Source organism: Echinococcus granulosus, assembly GCF_000524195.1.
Source record: "Echinococcus granulosus chromosome Unknown EG_S00001, whole genome shotgun sequence".
Lineage (NCBI taxonomy): Eukaryota > Metazoa > Platyhelminthes > Cestoda > Cyclophyllidea > Taeniidae > Echinococcus > Echinococcus granulosus.
In genome coordinates, this window is record NW_020170381.1 from 3,519,769 (window position 1) to 3,541,853 (window position 22,085).

Consider the following 22,085-nt stretch of genomic DNA (forward strand, 5'->3'; position numbering starts at 1 on the left):
ATGCTCGAAGGAAAAGAGGGGCTCTGTAATACGTCGGTTGTCTGTCAATCTCTTGGTTTTGCCAAAGAGACCACTTGGGGTTTCCGCCATTATGCGCTGGCCTCTGCGTCTACCAATATTCCCAAGCTCTACTGTATGTCGACACTACATATTCTGCAAGAGCATTATAACTTATTTCGTCTTGGAATAGTCCCAAGGCGCTACACACTGACCAAATTTCAGTGAAAAGCAAAAAGGCTGCTTTTGCATAAATGAAGATAAATGGATACGAATATGCTTTGCAAGATAATTCACTTTACCTTTATTTTTCTTATGACTATTCAAATTCAGTAAAGCTCATTCCTCATTTAGTCATTAGGCCAAATTTCATTCCAGTGAACCGTTTTCTTTAGCATTTCTAGATTAATTTTAGTCACGGAGGAAACTCGAATTCGCAGGCAGAAGAATGCAAAACGTTTAGCTTGCTTTACTCTCACGCCATGCTACAATTCCTACTTTTAAATTAATCAATGCATCTAAGATGATTGTACGCCTACATTTTCGCCAACGGAGGTGCTACGCAAGCGCAAAAAGAGCGGTCTTTTTTAAGAGCGTCCATTTAATTGATAGCAGGATAAGCCATGAGTGCCATGGCCGAAGAAGTCGCCTTCTCGGACGGACCGAGGAAACACAATCGCATGACGTGCTCTAATGAAAGTAGGCATGATCAAAGCATCTGGAATGACGCCATCTCCCGATCTGGTCTTGATAGCGAGCAGATATTCATGGCCATCAAAAAGTTGCTTCGTTGTACCGTCTGCTTGGAATACCACACAGAAGCTAATCAGTGCAAGAACGGCCATCTGATTTGCCGACAATGCACGCATCAGTTAGAGCGAGGGCTGCAGCAGGAGACAAATAGAGGCACCTGTCCAACCTGCAGAATCACCCTTTTTCCAGGAATATCACGTTGTCTTCTGGCGACTCAGTTGTCAGCTGAGTTGCCGACCCCTTGCCTATTTTGCAACCTCTACTTTCGCCAAAGTGAACTTGAGCGCCACGAAACAAGTTTATGCCTAATGCGACCGGTGAAGTGTAAGTACAATATTTTCGGTTGTCTGTGGAAAGGCAAAGCTAACGAGGCACCCAGGCACGAAAGAAACTGCTCAGTTTCCAAGCGGTCGGTAAGGGATGTGGAGGCCATAATTCAAGAGAAATTTTACCAACGCTCTAAAAGGTCAAACGACAGCAGCAATTCTTGGCATGAAATAGTAAATCTATTCAAGGAACGACCCCTTGGAGTCTTTGTTTGTGTTCGAGAGGCCACGCTACATCAAGTGATGCGCGAAAACAGGAGAAACGAGTTTCGTTTCCAGTGCACAACAGGCCAGCTTTCTCAGACAGGCCAATTCAATGCCACAATCGAGCTCACTATTAATTTGGATGAGCTCAAATTTTATTATCGTACTAAATTGCACTCCGGATTTACAGAATTAGTGAAATTCCGACTGCTAACTATTCATGGCTATGATTTGGACATTCCAACTGCTGACAGGCTTCGCGCGCCCAAGTCTAAGCACTCGCATGAGTGGCAGAAGTTTCATTGTCATTTTAACGTTTGTGACAGCAAACTTATGGCATTGGCCAACAAGTTTACTGAGCTGGCTACCGAAAACGGTGCCGACTTTGCGCTTAGACTGGAATTTTTGGTCATTTTTGAAAATGTGCATGCTGTACGCATGTCTCGCGGGGACTATCATGGATGGAATGTAGTCATTCCAGCATCACCAACAGAGTCCCAAATAAACGAGGATACCTCAGAAGCGCCTGCACAAGAGGACTCGACGAGACTAAATAACAACGGGCATCATGAAGAAGATGATGAAGACGAAGACAACATAACGCCACCTCCCGTGGTGAATAATAACAGAGGTCAGATGGAAGGCACATGGGATTCGACACCCGATGAACTGAACATTCCCCCTGAAATCGCGGAGGGATATCGTATTTTCATTGATGAAGTGACTGAAGGAGTAGTTGTGGCTATGAATGAGGCCGCAAATCGAGAATTGCAACGTGAGGATGTAGCGAGAGTTTTGAGGTTCGAGGAACTTCCACCTTCAATTAGTATGAGAAATAATAATGCCTTGGGAAGGTCTGAAAATGAAGCAAATGACTTACTAATTCTGGGCGAATTGGAGGCAGAAAAAGTGGGAGATGAATCCAAACCCGTTTCTGAGAATGAAAGCGAGGTGACAAATGATGATGATGATGACGATGATGAAGGATCACCAAGAAACTGTAGTAATGTCGGCAAAATTCATGCTTCAGATAAATCACCACGAGTCGTGAGATCTGAAGCCCATATTAAAGCGACTAGTAGTGATAAACATTCACAAAGGATCGCATGGAAAAGCAAAACTACCACCACCAAACGATTTGGTCAAACTTTTGACCGATTAGCGCCGTACTTGACAAGAGGGCACATGTGGCAGAACTTTGAAGCTATGAAATGTAAAATGAAAAGAAATCGTAATGTCAAAAGAAATTCGAAAGTTTTCAAACGTCGTAAAGTGACAAAGCCTCGAAAGAGGATAAGTAAGGACATTTTGCCCGCAACACCAGGACTGGCAGGCCACATGGTAACCCTTCTAACACCGATCACCAGCTATTGGAAGACTATGAAGAGAATTAGTGTAGATTTGCTTGAGAAGGGACATCAGATGTTGAAATCACTTCGCACCTCAAACAGAGAAACAGACTCCCAAAACCTGATGGAAATGCCGACCCTATCGCGCAGAACAGCAACAGCAGAGTGGATTGCACAACCGATTGGAGATGGAATGATTGCAAGATCGGGCGGTGATACGCCCGGCTGGCTTTTCAATTAGTAAAGCCACTACCCACAGGCAATGACCCAGCTCTGGCGATATTCGCCATTGCTTTGATGATCTGCTAGTTCGCAAATGCAGCACTATAAATGTTTACAGGTTGGCTTCATTGAGGCCACGTAAGTAGGTTCACTTTGTAGGTACTTTTGGAGTTAAGAGGAATAAAATATTAAGAAGTATTCATATCTTCCTATTTGATTATATATATTCAAAATTCTCTAGAGCATTATGGTACCACCAACTGGGCTTCGGCGAAGGTCACATACAAAATTTCAAACTCATTTCCGACAAAACGGTTTTCGAGTAACTCGATATTAAAGCGCAAACTCCATTGTTGTTAGTCTGCCTTGAATAAATTTCTGGCATATTAAACCGTTCAACGTTACAATATCGGCTGAGATTTCATGGGCTTAAGTAGTAAAACAATAATTGTTGTGTTGAACGGTTCTAGCTGCGCTTTTAGTTTTTTTTAGACATGAGATCAAACAGTCGCATTTGATAGCCTAGGGTTCTGTCCATCAAAACAGGTGAAGATAAAGTTTTTCTTATGGAAATATTTTTTGTCTGAGTCAGTTCACTGGATTTATCACTAACCTATCAAACATACCCTTGCAATGCCTTTGCTAATTCCCTTTCAACAAGAAGAATTCCCTTATATTGTCTTAAGGGGATGTGGGAAGCTTGGGAAAACATTCGTCAACTTATTTAAATAGGCGCTTACTTTAAGGTAGCGTACACAAGCTGGAGGTTGGAATGGAAAAATACAGGTCCATATCTCAAGCAGACGTTAAGTGGTTTAGGGCGTTGTCCACCCAAGCGGACGATGGGGATATTACCAAAATACGATTTGGAAAATGGATATGTACAAGCTCAGGTGAGGTTAATTTCCAGCGCTAAAGACGGATTGATAAGAGGTGTGCAACCTACCTGCTGATATCTATCATCTAGTCAAGTTTCTCAAAAGGGAAGGCTTTTACTTGACCACATCTTGATCTGACGGCTTCACAATATACTGCTTTTACGAGTCTACCTTACATTTTACCTTTAAGGGTAAATTTGGACGGATATTTACAAAAAAAGGCCCCAGCACGCATATTTCATGCTAAAATCTATGCTCATAGTAGGATGTCTAGATAAAAGGATAATCATATTTTAACTATTTTAAACAGTTGATTTAATTGAACATACCGGTGACCACTCTAGCCATCCATGTAGAACGAGGTGAGGGTTTGCGATTCAGTTATTACAAATTAAAGGAGGGCATTTCACATGGATTAAAATTCCTTTTTCGACTGATAACTAAGTCATTCAGCGATTCCCCTATAAAGTTACGGGTTGATTTCAGTTTTGAATACAGTATAGCATTCATGGTTTTGTCTCCTCAATTAGCATGATAATAAATAATGCAAGTAACACACACTGAAAAAGCACCATTGCCTAGTGTTCAGCCTAAAGGAAGTCTTTCAGCAGAAGTTTTCCATCCTCCACATGTACCATTAAATTTAAAAAAAGTCGCTGATGCGATCCAGGTAGTCCTAATCGGTAAACCAACTTTGCCATTGCAATTTGACATTTTCAGAAGACAGAAAAATATCATTTTTTGAGTTCCCAGGTCCGCTGCAGCTAATACATCCATCCTCCAAATAAAGTTGTCCGCGCATCTGTCTTGGTAAGGTGAAAGTTCAGTTAGACCACTTTCACCCGAAGGCAGTGGGGAAGGCAAAGCAAGGCTTAATAGTTGTGACTTAAATGTAGCAAATTTATTAACCCACCTCCTGTTGGTCAGAGAGAATCAGGAGTAATAACGTGTTGAGAAAGGAGTGGTAATTCACACACCGGAATGTCCTTAGTTTAAAACATATTTCTTTGCCATACGTATTACCAATATTTATCCACTTAGTTGGGCAAATGTTTTCTCCACTACAGACCCCCCCGCACTAGCTTTATGCCTCTTACGCAACGCTACATGGTTTCACTCAAATAACTTGCCTACCTGATAGCAGATAAAACAACCATTAAAGAGGAGCGAAGGCGATCCCGCCTAAAGCACAACCTTGCGGCAATTCAAGCCCACTTTTGATAATTTTTGTTTCTAGAGAGGAATTTTAAATAGCATTAAGTACTGTGAGATATCAATATAAATATTTGTTACTTTGATGAAATTTCACCCCTTTCCGCATGATATAAGCCAACACAAGCAGTCAGTTGGAACCATTGCTTCAACAGTGATTGCTTAAATTTATTACATGTGCAAAGATGTGTTCACCATTACCACTAAATTATTCCCATGGACAAACTGACGATTTAGTTGTAAAAAAACTATTTAACACTGATATTAGCTCTCATTATGTCTCACTTTGTAGTAGGGTGAATGACAAATCCAACGCTTTAAATCTCGAAGCACTTCTACAAGTAATTAAGTAGATTAGAAACGGAATGGAAAGTGCACACTGTCAAGTTACTTCACTCAGCAACACGTCCAAACCAAACCAACTTCTAATTTCTGCATTTTTGAAGAAGTAATTTAGCAAGTTGAGTTAATTTCACGAATTTGACTAATTCTTATTTTTGACTGAAATGCCAGGAAATAAAGAAGCATAAGTTCTGCCAAGTGTGGTGCGTATTTGAGTGTATGCCCTGTAAAAGGGGCAAATCTGCCTCCACGGGATGGATACGTGCAGATGGGATAAGTCACTGCCCCAATTTCCAACAAATAGAATGCTAGAACGGAGCCAACGCCCTCAGTAAAATACTAGGCACGGTTGAGTTAAATAAAGTGGGGTTTTGAGGAGCTCCTTACCTTAAATCTGCTGCATGTTAACTTCCCATTATTATTCACATTGAGACAAGTGCATATTCCGCAGTGATTTTCATTATTCCTATCACCTTTTCCCATTCATCAACGAAATAATGCCTTCTTGCCGAATACCTATCCCGACATAAATTTTTACTCAATTTGATCTCCACAAAATGCGGTACAGGACTTTAAAAACGTTACGCACGCAGGAGGATGGATGGATCTGCTACCCGCATCTGTTACCTTTAGGCGAACATTGAAGATTAAAAGCAGTCCATTTAAGGCAGAGCTTGCCTTGATGAGAAATAAAAATTTCGACATGGGCGACTGAAAGGATGCAAATTACCCTCACAAATGAAAATGCATTATTCTATCATCAGGCACTTGCAACTACGAAGTTACCTCTTCTGCATGGTACAAGACTTTTCTATAGAGCAATAGCTAAAAATTAAGAATATTTTTGATGTGTAAAACAAGTCATTTAAAATAAGCTTACTTGCACGGCCTGGATCGTTTCCGTGTGGAGAAACTCTTTGAAAGCGTAGGTGAAATGGGATTTAGGTGAAGTGATCACCTATGAACCATGTCAACTTCATAAATACTAGGTGCCTGGGTAGAATTTTGAGTCTTGGATAAAACGAAGTCATTTGGGTTTAAGAGTGGTAGCAGTATATGAATACAATGTAACAAAGTAGATTCGCATAGCACAGAGGATTACGGAACCCCGAAATACAAGCAATAGGATTGTCAGTTTCCGACTGGCGACCCTTTCTGATTTTTGCAACAATGCTGCCTTTTAGGCGCTATTCATATACCCTAGCACAGCGATTGTAAAAATAGTGGAAACAATGGCCTAAAAATTGGTAATAGACTGAAAGTAAAAACGGATATCCTATCAGTTCACCCTAAGTCCACACCCACACTGAATACAAATGCAGCAAAGACTCGGAAAACTTGCCTTTGCTTCTCTGTCGATACTTAAATATTTATGAGGTCATTTCTTCGTTCTACGAGATAAATCGGCCTCCAAACATACACGAACTTAGCGCAGCCGCCTTTGCAAAAAAGTAGATTTGGGCAGAACCCCTGCCCACCATAATGCGATTGGTGGATGGGACACGCCGACCTCCCAAAAAATATCACAAGCGAGGTATTTATTGCATGAGGTATCCTTTAGAGTCCTATTTTAAGCGTTTATACGCTCAAGTGTAAGGCCGAATTTCTATTTATTTTCTGGCAGAATAATAACTCTACGCTTAAATTACACTTCCAACTGTACAAATGAATTAAAATTTTTACTACCGTACTAAACCGGAGGAAATGAAACTCTCCATTTTAGCCCCTACTGATTAGACAGTAGTTACTAAATAATCCGATATAAACAAAACCGCACGTTTCAGTGAGTATGTTGAAATACTCTATTCTAGATGCGGAGAGGAAGCTGTTTGTTCAGTTTTTTTTTCAGGTCATGTAAAAGGACAAGGCGTGAGTTTTGGGACTACTCCAGTTTGAAGACACCTTTATGGTGCTTAAATAAATATCTAAGTGGATACTCCCTTTGGGGGTAAAAAATATCACGGCAATAACATGAATGAGGGCAAATTCTCGCTCACGCGTAGCAGGCCTTATCGCCATAATGCAATGCCAACGAGTTAAATGCATCCGCATCGTGGAAATAGCGAAACATTGCTATTTTTTTCTAAGCGGTAACGCAGTTAAGCAAGGCAGGTACTCACTTACAGTTGCTCTTACCACGAAACTGGAGGGCGAAAATCCCCTCCACTGCAGCTGCAAAGCTCCCTGCTTTGCAGTCGGCTTAAAAGCGTAGCAGCGCGCAACACTTGCATTCAGTTTAGCGGCTAAACCCCAATCTCAAAACAACTACTTTCGGTTAAAAAACCAAGAGAATGCAGAACAGCGTGAGAAATTGAAGCAACTTATGCAAATTTGAATCTGCACGGAGCAAAATATAAGGTGTGAACACAAACAGAAGGAATTCAACAAACAAACCCTCACATTTCAACACACCATGTTTTGAAAGTAACACCGTTAACACACGAATTTTAGCTAACAAAACAAGCACTCCCGGGGAAGAAATCCAAAAACGAGTATTGTGAGATTGAGTACGGACGTCTGTTTCATGTCAAGTGGTAAATCGAGGAGAATGGATATTTTACAGCTCTGGTGACAAGTCACGATCTAGGAGGGCTCTCCGCTCCTTAGTTTGATCTGATTCTCCATTTTCCGTGACATCAATAATACTAAAAGGAAGAAGCAAATCGCATTCGTTTGCGTTCTAGAATGTTAAATTGATCATTTCATAGTCGTTGAAGGTTCTTAACCTTTTGTATCTGTTCGGCAAAACTTAGGGAAACCGTTACTTATGGCCCCTTAAAGGCAAAGTAAATATTCACATCTTGTCACCTTCGTGGAAAAACAACCCTAAACTTTAGAGAGATTTTTCGTGTCAGTGACACAGCCTGTACAAATGAATGGGCAAATGGTGTGAAGGAATGAACTTTTAGAGTTGTTCTTCACCACTTAAAATTTGAGTGAGTAAAATGTCGTTTATGCTGAAATAACCTGAAATCTATAGAAGTGGATGTGGGTCACCACATATTTCCTCCGTTTCTTAAATAACATGTCCTGCAGCCAAATTTTGTTCGTCTCATAGATTCTAACTATTAATCTCATGTTTAATTAGCCTCAGAGCGAGACTAAACTTACAAAGGCACTGCAGGGACCATTAAAGGGAAAATTACATCACATGATGTTTTTTACTATGCCATTTTAAGTCCTGATGTGGACAGTGTCATCTGGAAGCGACCACAGCATCCATAGGCTTGAACTTGACCCATGTTTACTTACATGAGCTTTCGACTTGATCCAAAGGGATGCTTTGAATGCTTTGAAGAAAGACGCCTGTCTTCATACCATCAAATAATAGTAAAGTTACTAGCATTATGTCATAAATTAACGCGTTTTAAATCGGGGAAGTGAGAGCAAAAGAACACTGGAAATACTTCCGACAAACAGATTATTATTTACTGAGAAGCCTTCTCCATGTTAGACGTTCTGACCTTAGTTTAATAGGATTCACGGAAGTATAGCGTTTGAAATATTTGTAAAATTAATGACCCATTTATAATTCCTGACTAATCTTAAGACCTTCAAAGCAAAAAAGCAACTGAGACTTCTAGCACGTTCCATTTGGAAATACATAATTACGCATTAACCTATCCACAACGCAAAATATCCCAACTACTAAGAAAAATTGCGTATACCAAGTCAAAACGAGCAGTAATAGGTAATTATTAGGTAAAAACACAACAGGATACCTGTAATATGCATTGATAAATGCAGAAAAACTAGGCTAAAGCCACACACACACACACACAAAGTAGAAGGGGTAAAAAGAAACAAATGGGGGTGTTAATGAAGATAGAAATCTGTTCAGATATCACAGGCTCAGTGGAAAGGATGAAAGAAGTTTGGAATGAGTAGGGAGTGGTCAGATGGAATGAATGTCGAAATTGGAGTGAGGGAAACGCTGGGGATCTTCCAAAAAAGAAAAGGAATACATATCGTTCTATACAGGTTCTTTGATCAAAGATAAAATACACTTCTAAGCATAAACACAGTCCTTGATTTGTGCATAAATGCAACCATTGCATAATGTGGGTCTGATTCTCTCCCTCTCTCACATCAGCGATGCCGAACACTGCGAAAGAACATACAGGTGAGTGATGACGAGGCGTGCAACACGTATGTGACACCCTAAAGCTGATTTCATCGGTAATTCCGCAAAATACTCTACATCATATTTTTAGGGTAGAACCTGCTATTAGTAGTTACAAAGCAATAGTAAAGTGGTACAACTAAGAAACCGACTTTATTGAAAGGATTGCTTACGGTTGGGATAAATAGTAGACGCTATTCCCCCGCATAAGTAAAATGGGATAAACTTATAATTTTGGGCAAACTATAAATCAGTAATTAAAAAAATAGAATTAACTTGTGCCAAAAGTGTATCGCATCAGAGTGCTTAGTGGTCGTTTTATAGGAAGGGAGAAAACGATCCAGCTTCATGTTAGCCAAAGGAAGGTCAGCCGAGTCAGCGACACAGCAATGCAATATTAATGCTCTTTTCAACGCGTAATGTCATTGATGGTAGAGCAATATATAAATCTATAAGTATTGAATAGTAAATTTTACATTTAGTTATAAAACTCTAGTCGTTAAAGGTAATTTTAAGCCCCATGCACTAATGATAAATTGGTGTGAAAAAAACGTGAAGCCCCTACACGAATTTCTGGCCTATAAAGGGTTTGAAGTAAGAGTTTTTGCATGTTGAAGCAGAAGTAGAGAAAAGATATGTACCCAGATTCCCGTGAAGAGGACTTCGAGGCACTCGATGTTTGTCCGTCGTTCAACGAGGGTGGTTCTGTTTTCGATTTTTTAATGCGACGATTTCGTTCATAGACTAAAATGAAAGCGGTGAGGACTAGCAGCTCCACACCGATACCCAGAAGAGGCCAAAACGTCGACTTTGAACCTTTAAAAGGGAACAGTTAAAATACAGTAAATTCCATATTTAAGGTTGTGGAAGGGCTGAAACGTTGAGATAATCATAATCCGAATGCTTTTATACCTTTAAGCATGAAAGATAACGTGCATCTACCATCTGAAAGGTTTTCAAAAGTACTCAAATAATTTATGGAATATTGGTCAATACAGAAGTCAAAAGGACATAATTCTTAACAGATCACTGCAGATTTTCTGAAATCTGGTGGTCTTTGAATAGGCTACAAGGTGTCGGCTTGTTGTTGTCTTTGGAACAGAAAGCCCTCGATCCTCTGTAAATACCAACTCCTTGTTCTGCAAAGATTACGCCCTTCTCAACACAGTCCCCCCGACCCAAATACCTTAAGGTCTCTTTACTTATTTCCAACCACATTTAATAACCCTTTAGGCTTATGGAACGCAAAGGCACATCAAAAAAGAGATATAAACAAACAATCAATGGAAAAGAGTCGAGAAGAACATCAAGAATGTTGAGCAAAGGACCCATGGATGCTAAATATAGGAGACCCAGAAAAGACGCACTTTTAACACGGACAAAGACGCCGTAGCTGTTGTTCCCCACGGAAGTCCTAACGGAACAGACGTAGACGGCGCGGTCGGCAGCTGCGAGAACAGAGAAGGCGAGGGTATCGTGATGGCTTTGCGCAGAGAGGAGATGCACACGCCCTTCGGGATCGTAGGTGGGCGAGGCAGCTAGCCGACCGGTCGAAGGGTCCTCCACCCACAGGGGCTGGCTGTTGCGCCGCCACGTGATATCACCGGCCTGGGCCCTCGGGTAGGCGATTATTTCGCAGGTCAGGTTGTACGCGTCGCCCTCGTACACCGTCTCCGCGGTCGGCCGTACCACCAGCACAGGCGTTACTGTGGCAACAGAAAGGCGAGAGGTCGACTTAGCAGATTCACTGCCAATGCCATATATGCGTAACCCAACTACTTTCATATCCGATTCCGGAGTCAATAATATATGCCACGCATTTCCTGTCATTTCATGGCAACTGGTTGGGCCAGATCGTGTAGCAAACAGTGGCTAATTTTAAGAGAAAATAGCTCAATGACATTCGTGGTGTGAGGATAGTAGTTTTCTAGTTTTCAAGCAGTGCTTAAATCGGTCGAAACTATAAATGACAGTTAGTCATTATGCAATAATAATACACTTGAATTACGGTGGCCGATTCACCTCCACGAATCTAGTGGTGAACGTGTTAATGATGGACAGCAGAAGCTTCTACCCACATACCTCTTTGGGTGATAAAAATATCATACCAAAGAGCAGAACTGCTACATGAAGGAGAAGGCCGTCACTGGACAAAACCTTATAGGTAATCCCAACTGAAACCATATAGATTTGCAAAAAATACTACTTAGGAGATGGAAATGTTGCGATATATTGCTATTTTTTCTTGCAAAATGAACAGAGCCAAATGAAAGAACCACTATTATGCAAAATAATAAAGCAAGAATTAACGTTAACACGCCAACTTAAGATAAAGTCCAAAGGGAATAATGTTTATACTAGCAGATGAAAGCTATTCTCGGGGATAAAGTGCTGCGAGACACCATAGTGCATGAATAACAATTTTTCAAACCAATCTCATCAACAAATGATTCACAAATAAAGTTGACAGGCCGATGAAGAACATTTATAGTCTCTTTGATTTCGCAGCCATAATTAAGCAAAATCAAATAAGGTGCACAGAATTTTAAGAATAGGACTTTATGCCTCAAATCCTCCCAAGTAAGTAAAATGCTTTGATAGGAAAGCAATCTTGGTTGGCTTTGAGGACTCATTAGTTAAGACGGGTTGATACTTGACTATAAGAAAAGCTAACGAGGGATAAAGATTGCAAAATCACGTTCATTATTTTGCTTTTCAATGCGCGAAATGGTGAAGTTTATTTGCATAAGGCTATCTGCCTATAAAATGCATCAGCAAGTGTTGGAGCACTTGCCAAAAGGCGTTTTTGACTGGTAGTTTTGAAGGAAATAAGATGGTAATGATGCTGGGAACCAGGCTCTCTGCAACTTATTAGTTATTTTTATATAAGCAAATATTTATACTTACTTCTAAAATACACCTTCTGCTTTACAGACGATCCTGGTAATATGTTGAATGAGCATTCATATGGACCAAAGAGTTCTTGGTGGATGGAAGTTGCTACAAAAAGTGAAATAGGGGGTAACTAACAATAATATATTCAAGTTGAGGAATACTGCAACTCATTTACAAAAACAAATTTGTTTAATTGTAATGAAAAGATCAGATGAAAGTACACTGAAAAGGTGAAAATGACAGTCAAGCAACAACGCAAAAAATCACAGCAGATATATTTGTTTCCGCAGCCAGTGGATATTCATAAAAAATAAAATCAAGGCTGAATCATTGACCGTTGATTCGTAAGGCCAATACGTAAGAGAATTGTGTTATTCCGATCATCGTAGGGCCAAGTCAAACAATAATACTGTTACCCTAGATTAGCATTAATGAAAAACACAATCCAATCATCGTGAATCATTGAAAGAATCGAAAATGAGAATGTAATTAAAGCAAAAATATAGAAAACCCAACTGTTTTTAATGTTTAAGAAAAACCAATTTATTAGACAGGAACTCAGTTGAAACTTTTCTAGCGCTAAAAATTTAGTGAATAAAGTTCAGCTTCCAGTAAGCATCTAGGATAAAACACAATCCCTCAAAACAAAGTGGAAAAAAGCAAAAAGCCAATAAAAAAGAGGACTTGCAAGTGACTCGCATTGTGAGATTGCTATAGATCACACCAGTGACCGCATTCTTTGACTCAGTTACACGGAACATGTCGCGATAATGCTTAAGACCTTCTCCATACCATCTTACAGTTGCGTAATTCACCCCATTTTGTCCCACTTGGAATTTGCAGAAGGCGGTGGGGTGGTGACTGAGATCAGGAACATTATGGGTAATTGAGATTTGATAAAAATCCTTGGTGACAGGGATAGACTTAATATCTGTTCCACCAGAATCAACGACTGAAAGTCACGTTATAAAAATCGACCTCTTACTTCCATACACATGGAGATTGACACGAGCACTATGTATGGAGGTTTCACACTGATAAATACCAGCTTTATCAAACGATGTTTCAGTAAACGTTATTTTGCTTTCACCATCTTTCCTATCAATCACAACGAGTTTCGATTGTTGGACTTCAGAATAATTCTGAGAGCTAAAACTAGCTTTTTTCCAAAAAAAGTCACTCTTTTTGACACCATGCGCACGGCAAATGAAAGAAACTGATGCTGCGATAGGAATCGCAATATCTGGGACATATTTCTCATTTCCATCCATGTCAAGTACCGTTATGCGTGGGCCATAGGCTAAAGAAATCAAAAATAGAAGAAAAACCCACCATCGTACACGGGTGCCCACAAAAAGAAACAGGCAAGCAGCAAACTGCTAGCCCTTGGCATCTTAAATCCGTGCTAATAGTAATGGATAGGGTCACAGCTACGGTTTGATCACATCAATTAACTTAAACGTAATTGCTCATACAATAAATTAACCTTTAGGCCTCCATAAAAGTAGCATCTTATCTGATGCAATTTACCACTCCACAATAAGGCAATCAAAACGGAATTTTATTCGGGCCAAAATATTTTGTAATTCGCGTCAAAATAGATTGCAAAAAGGAAAAGTTACTAAAAACACATTCTAGAAACAGAACACAAAAAAGCAACACATCAGTTCCGATGGATTTGCAAGTAGTATTAGGTAGCGGTTTTGCGCAGCCTGCTTACATTACTCACGTTGCGTAACAAGCCCCAATGATAAAAATTGCTTACGCGATTTTTAACTTTCAATATTTAAACTAGTTCTATGCAGCTGCAAAAATCTGCCAGTAGCAAATGCAGCTTCATTACAGATAATTCGAAATGGCTGCTTTAAATGACTTATTCACCATGCTGCCGGTTCAAATTTGCCCGGGTTTAACTTGTGGTTAGCTTTTGGGGTGGGTGACCTGCTATTGTAATCCTTGTGATCTCTAGCCCACATTGTTTGTCCTTTTTTATTTTCCAAACGAAAACGTGGTACTTGATGGGTGCTTTTTAAGATATCGAGCACTTAGCATTTCATGCTAGGTAGCTACGCTTCATTTAGTAGACGTTAGATTGTTAATTGGAGGAGCTTATTATTCATTACTTCGTAAGTGGTCATTTTGTAGCATACACTTTCTAAAAGTTGCGCGCTTTTGTTTTGTGCGTACAGTTTACTAACCTGTAAATATTTGATTGTGTATAGGTTTTTCTACCTATCTAATGCGTACCCAAAAGCCCTATACGTGGTAATCGCATCAAGTAATTGTGGGATAACGCTTACCGAAAGGGGCATTTATTTATCTTGCATGTACTCTATTTTGCGCTAAAGCGTGAGACCTTTTATGACCCCATAGCCTTGGTATCTTTCGTTTACATTAGTTGTGTTGTGATAGTGCCTGAAAGCTATTATTTTATTCCATTTTGATGCTTTTTTGGAAAATTCCAAACTTGGCAGTTCTTGACCACTATTTTCCTCCCTATCACCTTCCTGCAGATGTACGCTACTACCCGTGGCGGTTTTAAGCAATTGCTGCATCCCTACTATGTTGTAAATATTTGCTTGAGCCTACTTTACGTTTTAACGAAGAAACTACCCTTCACCTGCGAACTACTTTACGACCAGTGTGAAATTGATCTCCAGGAATATGAACTCCTCATTTTCCTCGCTGCCTTTATAACGATGCGCAATAAGAGACAGTTTTCAGTTCCCGATTATGTGGCTCACTTTTGCATGTTTGCTAAGCTCTGCAACCTCTTAATGTTTTGGCGTCACAGCCTTACCTACGCGACCGTTTATGGGGTACTATGGCTCTTCCAGGCATATTTTCTGTTCCAACCTGTCTACACCGGTCCCGAATCGGTCTACTACTTTCACGAGTCCAACTTTGCCGAGGTAAGTTGCCTTTTTAATTAAATGATGATATATGAACGTAATTTATTATTTCATTATTTCCTATTCAGGTGATAGAACGTGGCGACCCCCGAGTGACGTGGATCATTGCTTTCTACACAGTCTGGTCGCCAGGATGCATCGCGCTGGCCCCGATCTTCTCGGAGCTCTCGCATGCCTATTCGGGCTACACAGGCCTGCGCTTTGGCAAGGTGGATGTGGCGCGGTGTTCCGCCCTCGCTCGCCAAGTAGGTGTGGACGCAACCACGTGGTCCAAACAGCTGCCCACCATCATCGTCTTCCGCGGTGGTCGTGAGGTTGATCGTCGACCGGGTCTCAGCTCCAAGACGAAGAAGGTGGTGAAATTTACTTTTACTTGGGAGAACATCATCGCCGCTTTCTCGCTCAACGACCTCTATGCACAGTGCAAGCAGCACGATGCACAGATCAGGCGCTCCAAGGAGGGCATGGAGAAAGCAAAGGCGGTGACGGATAGTAGAAAGGAGAAATGAGGCGATCTCTCCCCTCCCCCCTCTTCTTCACCGCTTTTAGCCGTTGCGAATGGACATCGAGTTCTCAATCGTCCAACCCTACCTATCATGCCGCTGTGCGTTAGAATGTATTACTATAAATGCATCATTTGCATAGTTACTGGACCCATATCTTAATTCTCAAGGTACCGAATCTTCGGTTTACGAAGCACTGTCGTTCGTGGACCTCACTTTCTTTTCATTACAAGGCATCGATTGATAGTGCTTCATCAATCTTGGTTTTTAATGTAAACAAACACGCGTTACGAATGCGTTGTTAGCGCTTTCAACCTCTCGCTGGTTAATTTCGTCGGTCCGCCTATAGGTGGCATGACCAGTCATTACTCGACTTCTGTTGGAGGCTAATGAAGGAAACCGGCAAGGTTTCTGGCTAAGTACTATTAATCTTGCCGTTCCAAAGGATTCTTGTTTGACATGCTTGCGGACTTATGAATGGACTGCCGAACTCCCACTTCTTCATCTGCCTTCATAATGGCAATACGTCGACACTTGTTAATGAATGTCAACTTCAAAGTCTGAAAATCCCAGTTCTATAATGGGGTCCAAGTGATGGCTTGAAAAAGTCGAATAAGGCTTACGTGTGGTGACTATTATGTCGATTATGGCTAGAACTGGAATCGAGCTTCCCGGTAGACTGTGGAACACTCATAGATCGGTTTTATAGGTCGTGCTGGTGCATGGCTCGTACTTAAATAAAATGGACAGAAGGGACACTGGATAGTTCCAAAACCAGCTTCGAGGTGCAGAGTCAACCGACCCAGTGAAAATCATGCAACAGACGGGAGGGGGAACCCGATTTTTATCTCAGGCGCAGTTTGTGCGGTTAATAAAACCAAAAGTGGAAAAAAGTAAAAAGGTTTTATTTCAGGCATCAACAAATATCACAATACATACAATGAGGTCCTTATTAGCGGGACAAGCTTGACTCAAACCGCGCAAGGCTCTTTCTTATTGTCACGCTAAGGATGGAATTAAGGACGCGGGTTGTACGATGCTGGCAGTGATCGGATAGTTTAAATGTAAATGACAAGAGATAGGTTTAATAAAAAATGCGTACCAAAAATAGGCAATATAGTCAATTTGTAGGTACTAAAATATGGTCGTGGAGTAATGAGAATTTTGATTGTTAAATCCAAGAGGGTTTTAAATAAGTGAAGAACTGAAACAAAAGTAGGTAAAGGATACAGCAAAGCCTGCAACTGGGGAACTTTTGCCATGGCCTTGGTAAGCTCTTCACATTTCGCCATCATAGCGTACATTGACTGAAATAGATGGATTTTTTTTCAGTCGAATGATGTACTGAAAATTCAAAGCATAGTATATATTCAAGTGCTAATTTAAAATGTCCATATGACGATGCTAAAACCGGAGAATTATTTTCCTGTTAGCTCAAAACGCTAAAGGATAAAGGTGTGCAAAGTAGTCAATACATTGGCAACGTACTACTAGGCTCAACTCAGTAATGCACAGTGAAGTACACGCCTGGACAATTAGCTGAAAATAAAATAATGCCGACAAGAGCATTATGCACGGGATCCTTAATGGGAAAAACACGAATATGTAGTGCGAATGAGCAAGTCGTTGGGTATTTCCCTTCGATAGGAAGTGAAAAAGTACTTGTACCACCGAAAATCCGATAAGCTAGGTTTACGTAGGTTCTTCAGATAATTCTTATTTCTTATTAAAACCGGGAAGTTGAAAAATAATGTTGTGTCACATTCGCTTGCCTTAATGTTGGCATCCATTTCATCACAGGTTTGTAGGACAAGAGAGCTATAAAGATCGAGACAGCCGGCAGTCAAAGTGGATATCTGGAAATATGTGGATAATGAAGTCATAAATAGATTTAATGTGGCAAAATATCACATTTAAAAAGACGGTTTAGTGTAGGAATCTTAACCCATCAAGGAAATCAGTTATAAATATAGTTTTAGCAAGTTTCGATTTTGCATTAAGATCACCATAAAACAACTTAGAGATATTCACAAGGAATTGTCAACCAATATCGTTGTAAGCGTATTGATGTCAAGTTGAAGCAGAAAATTTGTCAGTCTTCTAGGGAACTAAAGTAGCTACTTCAGAAAATAACATGAAGCCCGAGAAGGTCGCTTCGTACCAAACGTAAGTATCCCATTTTACCATCATAAGAACGAATAAAGGAGTGATATAAGTGCAGTCGAAGCGTAAATTTACACATGAAAAATCCTAACGTCGATAAATAGGCTTTGCTTAATCCGTAACATATGAAAACGCACCCTCTGAAGACCTGACTGCAAATTGGTCAGCAACAACGTTACCTCAGTATCAAGCTGCCTTGCACAGGCCTCAATTTCGCTGATAGTATCAAGTTTTGCAGTGACACTGGGAGACAATAATCAAAGAGATGCAAAAAATTACCTGGAAGAAATGGCGGGATCAGAAGAACCGGAGCTCCCCTCCATGTCTGAGAAGTCCCAAAGCCTAAAGTTATACAAAAACGAAAAATTATAGCCAAGGTTTTGTAAAAAAATATGACTTCAAGCCTAAAACCTATCAGATTAAAAAAAAAGCCTCAAGACCTGCTTAGCAAAACAAGCTACCTTGGTTTTTTAACCCAAGCTAGGGGTTCTAACTCTCCGTGCTGTAAAATGTACATAATTTGAGTTTAAAGATGAAGTGCAAATGAGGATCCATGCAAGAAACTCGTGGCGTAATTTGAACAAGAGATATAGAGTGGATAAACATAGGCGCAAAATAAGCAACCGAATCACACTTTTCAAATACGCAAAGAGCAAAGGTCAGCATAGTCCCACTTAAGCACTTGATAGTTGACATAATGGGATAAGAGCTTTCCCATTTGGCACGTTAGGATGTGAAACAGGTATCACAGTGCAACCTGATGGGACATTCAGGTGGCACTGCACCACGAACTTGCTGCTATCATCAAAACTAAATGGATTTGATTTATAGACCTAGATAACTAAAAGCACGTCGACTGGGTACAGTAGATGCCAAAGGGTGTAAGCTTTCAATTTACTTACAACACATACGATGCACAGTTGCTCACGCACCAAATAGGTGAAGAAACCAAACAGCAGTGTCGTAGGGAGAAAAAATTCACGAAAGACTTTTATGGCGGTCAAACTTAGTGAAAATGACACCGATGCGTTATTTTAATAGCTGTTAAAGTTGAAGATATGCGAGAAACTTCCATGCTAATTCCAATTATTGAAATTAGACAAAACGTCCGAAAGATTCCTTAGAAACTTAGTAATTACACCTAATAAATGTTTTGTGTTTTCTAAGCTATGGGGATACTGGCACCATTAAAATTGACCGAAATTTGTGCCAGCGGCCTGGTTTTGGAACAAATTTAGCGGCCGCTTCTTTGACTTTATTTTAGGGTCCCTGTTTTGTTAGATCTTCATAATTCAGCCCACTTTGGTAATACGCAAACTTCTAACATTAGATCCCAAAACATACACTATTTAAATTGTGTTTTTATCAGGTTTTAATGATTTTTTAGCACAACAGGGTATTCCTTCTAAAAAAGGTAAAAGGTTTTGCAACCTTGCAGTTGTTTGAATCAATCGATTTTATTTGTCAATTGTGGCACTAATACGAAATTGGACAAGTTTGCCAGACTCCTTAGGGTCTGTCTGTGAGACTAAAGTATGTTAGGCTTAGACCTGTTTGTTGTTTTAAGCGCACTGTGTTTTAATGACCTAACATACTGTTTGCTAGCACTGGAACAACTTTGGGTTTTTTTTGGACACACATACCAATTAACCAGCTTGTCAAAGGCTTAAATAAAAATCGCGTTGATTGTTCCGATCTATATAATTAAATTTGGCACTAAGCGCTATATGTTTTGTCCTTTTGCTTTATCTAAGCTAAACTTTTTAGGTCATTGCAATGTTATTCATTTAAATGCAACTTTGTATTCATCAATTAAAAACTTTGCTTTTAGTGGTAGGACGTTTTTGACATTGTTTTTGTTAACTTTAAAAGACAAGATGACGTTAAAGCCACATTTAGACTCCAATCTTGCTTCCGAATTTTGCATTTTTATTAATTATTGATGTATGGGTAAATATTTGTGGGACAAGTATTTTTCCTTTTTGCCATTTGTTTAAAGTATGGTCTAGATACATGTTTTTAAGTGTCTTAAGTAAGTTGCTGTGTAATTTATCGCCGTAGAGTACCATTTTTGGCTGTAGCTGATACAGACTGCTTTTTAATTTTTTCGGTTTTTTGTCCCTTTAGTTTACTCGTAAAGCTAGTTAAGTGATCTTTTGATAAAATTGAATTGATGTTGGTCCTGCTGGTTTGACTTTAAAGTCACTGATTTACAGTGAAATTCCATTTTATAGTGTTATTTTATACTGTTTCTTTTTAAACCTACTCTGTCTTTTATAAGTTTCATTTGTATAAGAATCTTCCGCACAACCATACTGCAAATCCACATTAATCATCGACGAATAAATGCATCTTTCCCTTTATGATGTAAAGGTTAAAGGGTTTCCTGCTACACACTCAAAAATACACTGTTATTATTCAATGTAAAAGTATTTGTCATTGCTCCCAAAATTCCCTGCAGCTTTGTTTAGATGAATTTTTATTGATATTGGTTAAAATGAACTTTAAGTAGTGTTTCTGTCATAGGGAGAAATGTGGTAAAACAATGGATCTGTGGTAAAGGACTTTTCTGTACCTAAAAGTTTGGACCGCTTTAAGCCTTCTAAGTGCATTTTCCAGAATCGTCATCAGCAACAGCAAAACTTATTATTTTTTGTGGGGTATTAACTTATTTTTTTAATGATGTTATTAAGAAAACAAGAAAAAATATTCGTCATTGAAAATACTCTATTTAAGAAGCTTCTGATATTTGATATCAGATGAGCTTAGTTTGACTTTAATAAAATTGCTTTTGATATTTATGCTAGTTATTATTATTACTATTTCCCCTCATAACGGAACACCTTGACTGCGTAAATTTTCACTGCCAACCTTGTGCTTGAGTTGGCACAAAATTCGTTTAAATTAAATTCTAAAATCTATATCCTTTGTGTGTTTTCCTCTCATCGATTTCTTCTTAAGGTTTGGTTTAGATGCAACACGCCTCGTTGGCCGCGATAGGCCGAAGAGCGACGATAGAGACGCAGGACAGCCTCTCTGATTCTTTTGAAGGGCACAGCTCCAAGGAGACTTCTTCTCGATCCCCAGAGCGTTTGTCTTGCGGGTCAGGGGCCGCATCACCTCTGCCCTCACAGCCACCTCGAGTGCTGCGTCTAGACGAAGTGCTGGAGCACCTCCGGGCAGTAGATCACCAGCTTCGTGCTCTTCATGTCTCCAGGTACCCAATATTAACTCCTCCGCTCGCAACCTCCTGTGGACAAGAGGTAGGTCACAGTTTCAAACACAGATGAAATGGGAAGTGGTCATTTAGTTTGGCTAGCTATCTTGATATTTTACTTACAGGTTTTTTAAGTTCCACCATAAATATGGCCATTATCTTACCAGAATCCTCAGTTTTCGCTGTAAAATCGTTATGGATTTAACCAAAACACTTACTGAAATAAACCTATTACAGATGCAAAATTAGTTTTTTTCCCAAAAACAAAATAAGTACTTTCTCCTTGACCTTATAGATAAATGCACAATGTGCGACTCAAAAACAGAGTAGTGAGTACAAGCCCAAGTGGTCTAATTGTAAAACTAGTTAATGAAGACGTTTTTACCTTATAAGGGGTGATTACGGCTTCTCTTCAAGGTGGTGACCAAATAGGCCAATTCTGCTGCAGAAAGTTGACTTTCTAGTGAATAATACGTAAGGGCGCCTCACTTTTAAGCATCGCAGCTCAAACATCTGTGTTCTTAGAAGCTTCATCATCTGAAGTCGTTAGTCTAGAACCCTTAGTGGAGTAAGACTTGGTAGATGCAAATGAAGTGACCTCGATTTCAGTGTGACATTGCCACCTAAAATACGTCAGTTACATGAGTTGAGCAATGCTTCAAAATGTAAGCACACTGATTCTCATTCCTTCGTTTTAATCCAAGAGGGGAAAGCAGAGAAAAGTATTGTCGGTGTAGGGAGCTTTACAATAAAAAAATTCAACCTTCTAATTTTTTTTAACAAAACACATCCATTTCATGATTAAATTTCGTTTAGGTGCTTACGATTTTGCGTTTGGTATCTTCATTTTTTTTCGCTAATTCTTTAAGATGCTCAACAACTCACCAAAATGATCTTATTTTAGCCTTAGGCTTTCTGTTTTTGTACAAAGCACTGTGCTTATATTTTTAATCATTAATAAGGAATGCTCGATGTGGATTCCGCCCCAA

General features: G+C 39.8%; 4 protein-coding genes across 4 annotated transcripts; 3 read left to right on the forward strand and 1 right to left on the reverse strand. All coding sequences in view use genetic code 11, as the record gives it.

Moving 5' to 3' along the window:
- Positions 1 to 620: 620 nt before the first annotated feature.
- EGR_00382 (Cysteine and histidine-rich protein) lies at positions 621 to 2,870 on the forward strand (the record flags this gene model as incomplete). The annotated part of the gene is made up of 1 exon (XM_024489631.1): positions 621 to 2,870. The coding sequence occupies one exon, from the start codon at positions 621 to 623 to the stop codon at positions 2,868 to 2,870; it is 2,250 nt and encodes a 749-aa protein (XP_024356309.1).
- A 4,406-nt stretch (positions 2,871 to 7,276) lies between these two features.
- On the reverse strand, positions 7,277 to 13,694 carry EGR_00383 (Basigin; the record flags this gene model as incomplete). The annotated part of the gene is made up of 9 exons (XM_024489632.1): positions 7,277 to 7,366; positions 7,408 to 7,526; positions 7,864 to 7,928; positions 10,048 to 10,222; positions 10,774 to 11,112; positions 12,314 to 12,406; positions 13,026 to 13,253; positions 13,287 to 13,601; positions 13,634 to 13,694. The coding sequence occupies 9 exons, from the start codon at positions 13,692 to 13,694 to the stop codon at positions 7,277 to 7,279; spliced, it is 1,485 nt and encodes a 494-aa protein (XP_024356310.1).
- A 279-nt stretch (positions 13,695 to 13,973) lies between these two features.
- EGR_00384 (Thioredoxin-related transmembrane protein) lies at positions 13,974 to 15,722 on the forward strand (the record flags this gene model as incomplete). Its single annotated transcript, XM_024489633.1, has 3 exons — positions 13,974 to 13,985; positions 14,815 to 15,213; positions 15,282 to 15,722. The coding sequence occupies 3 exons, from the start codon at positions 13,974 to 13,976 to the stop codon at positions 15,720 to 15,722; spliced, it is 852 nt and encodes a 283-aa protein (XP_024356311.1).
- Positions 15,723 to 19,048: 3,326 nt separating this feature from the next.
- EGR_00385 (hypothetical protein) lies at positions 19,049 to 21,230 on the forward strand (the record flags this gene model as incomplete). Its single annotated transcript, XM_024489634.1, has 3 exons — positions 19,049 to 19,099; positions 20,852 to 21,142; positions 21,222 to 21,230. The coding sequence occupies 3 exons, from the start codon at positions 19,049 to 19,051 to the stop codon at positions 21,228 to 21,230; spliced, it is 351 nt and encodes a 116-aa protein (XP_024356312.1).
- Positions 21,231 to 22,085: the final 855 nt, after the last annotated feature.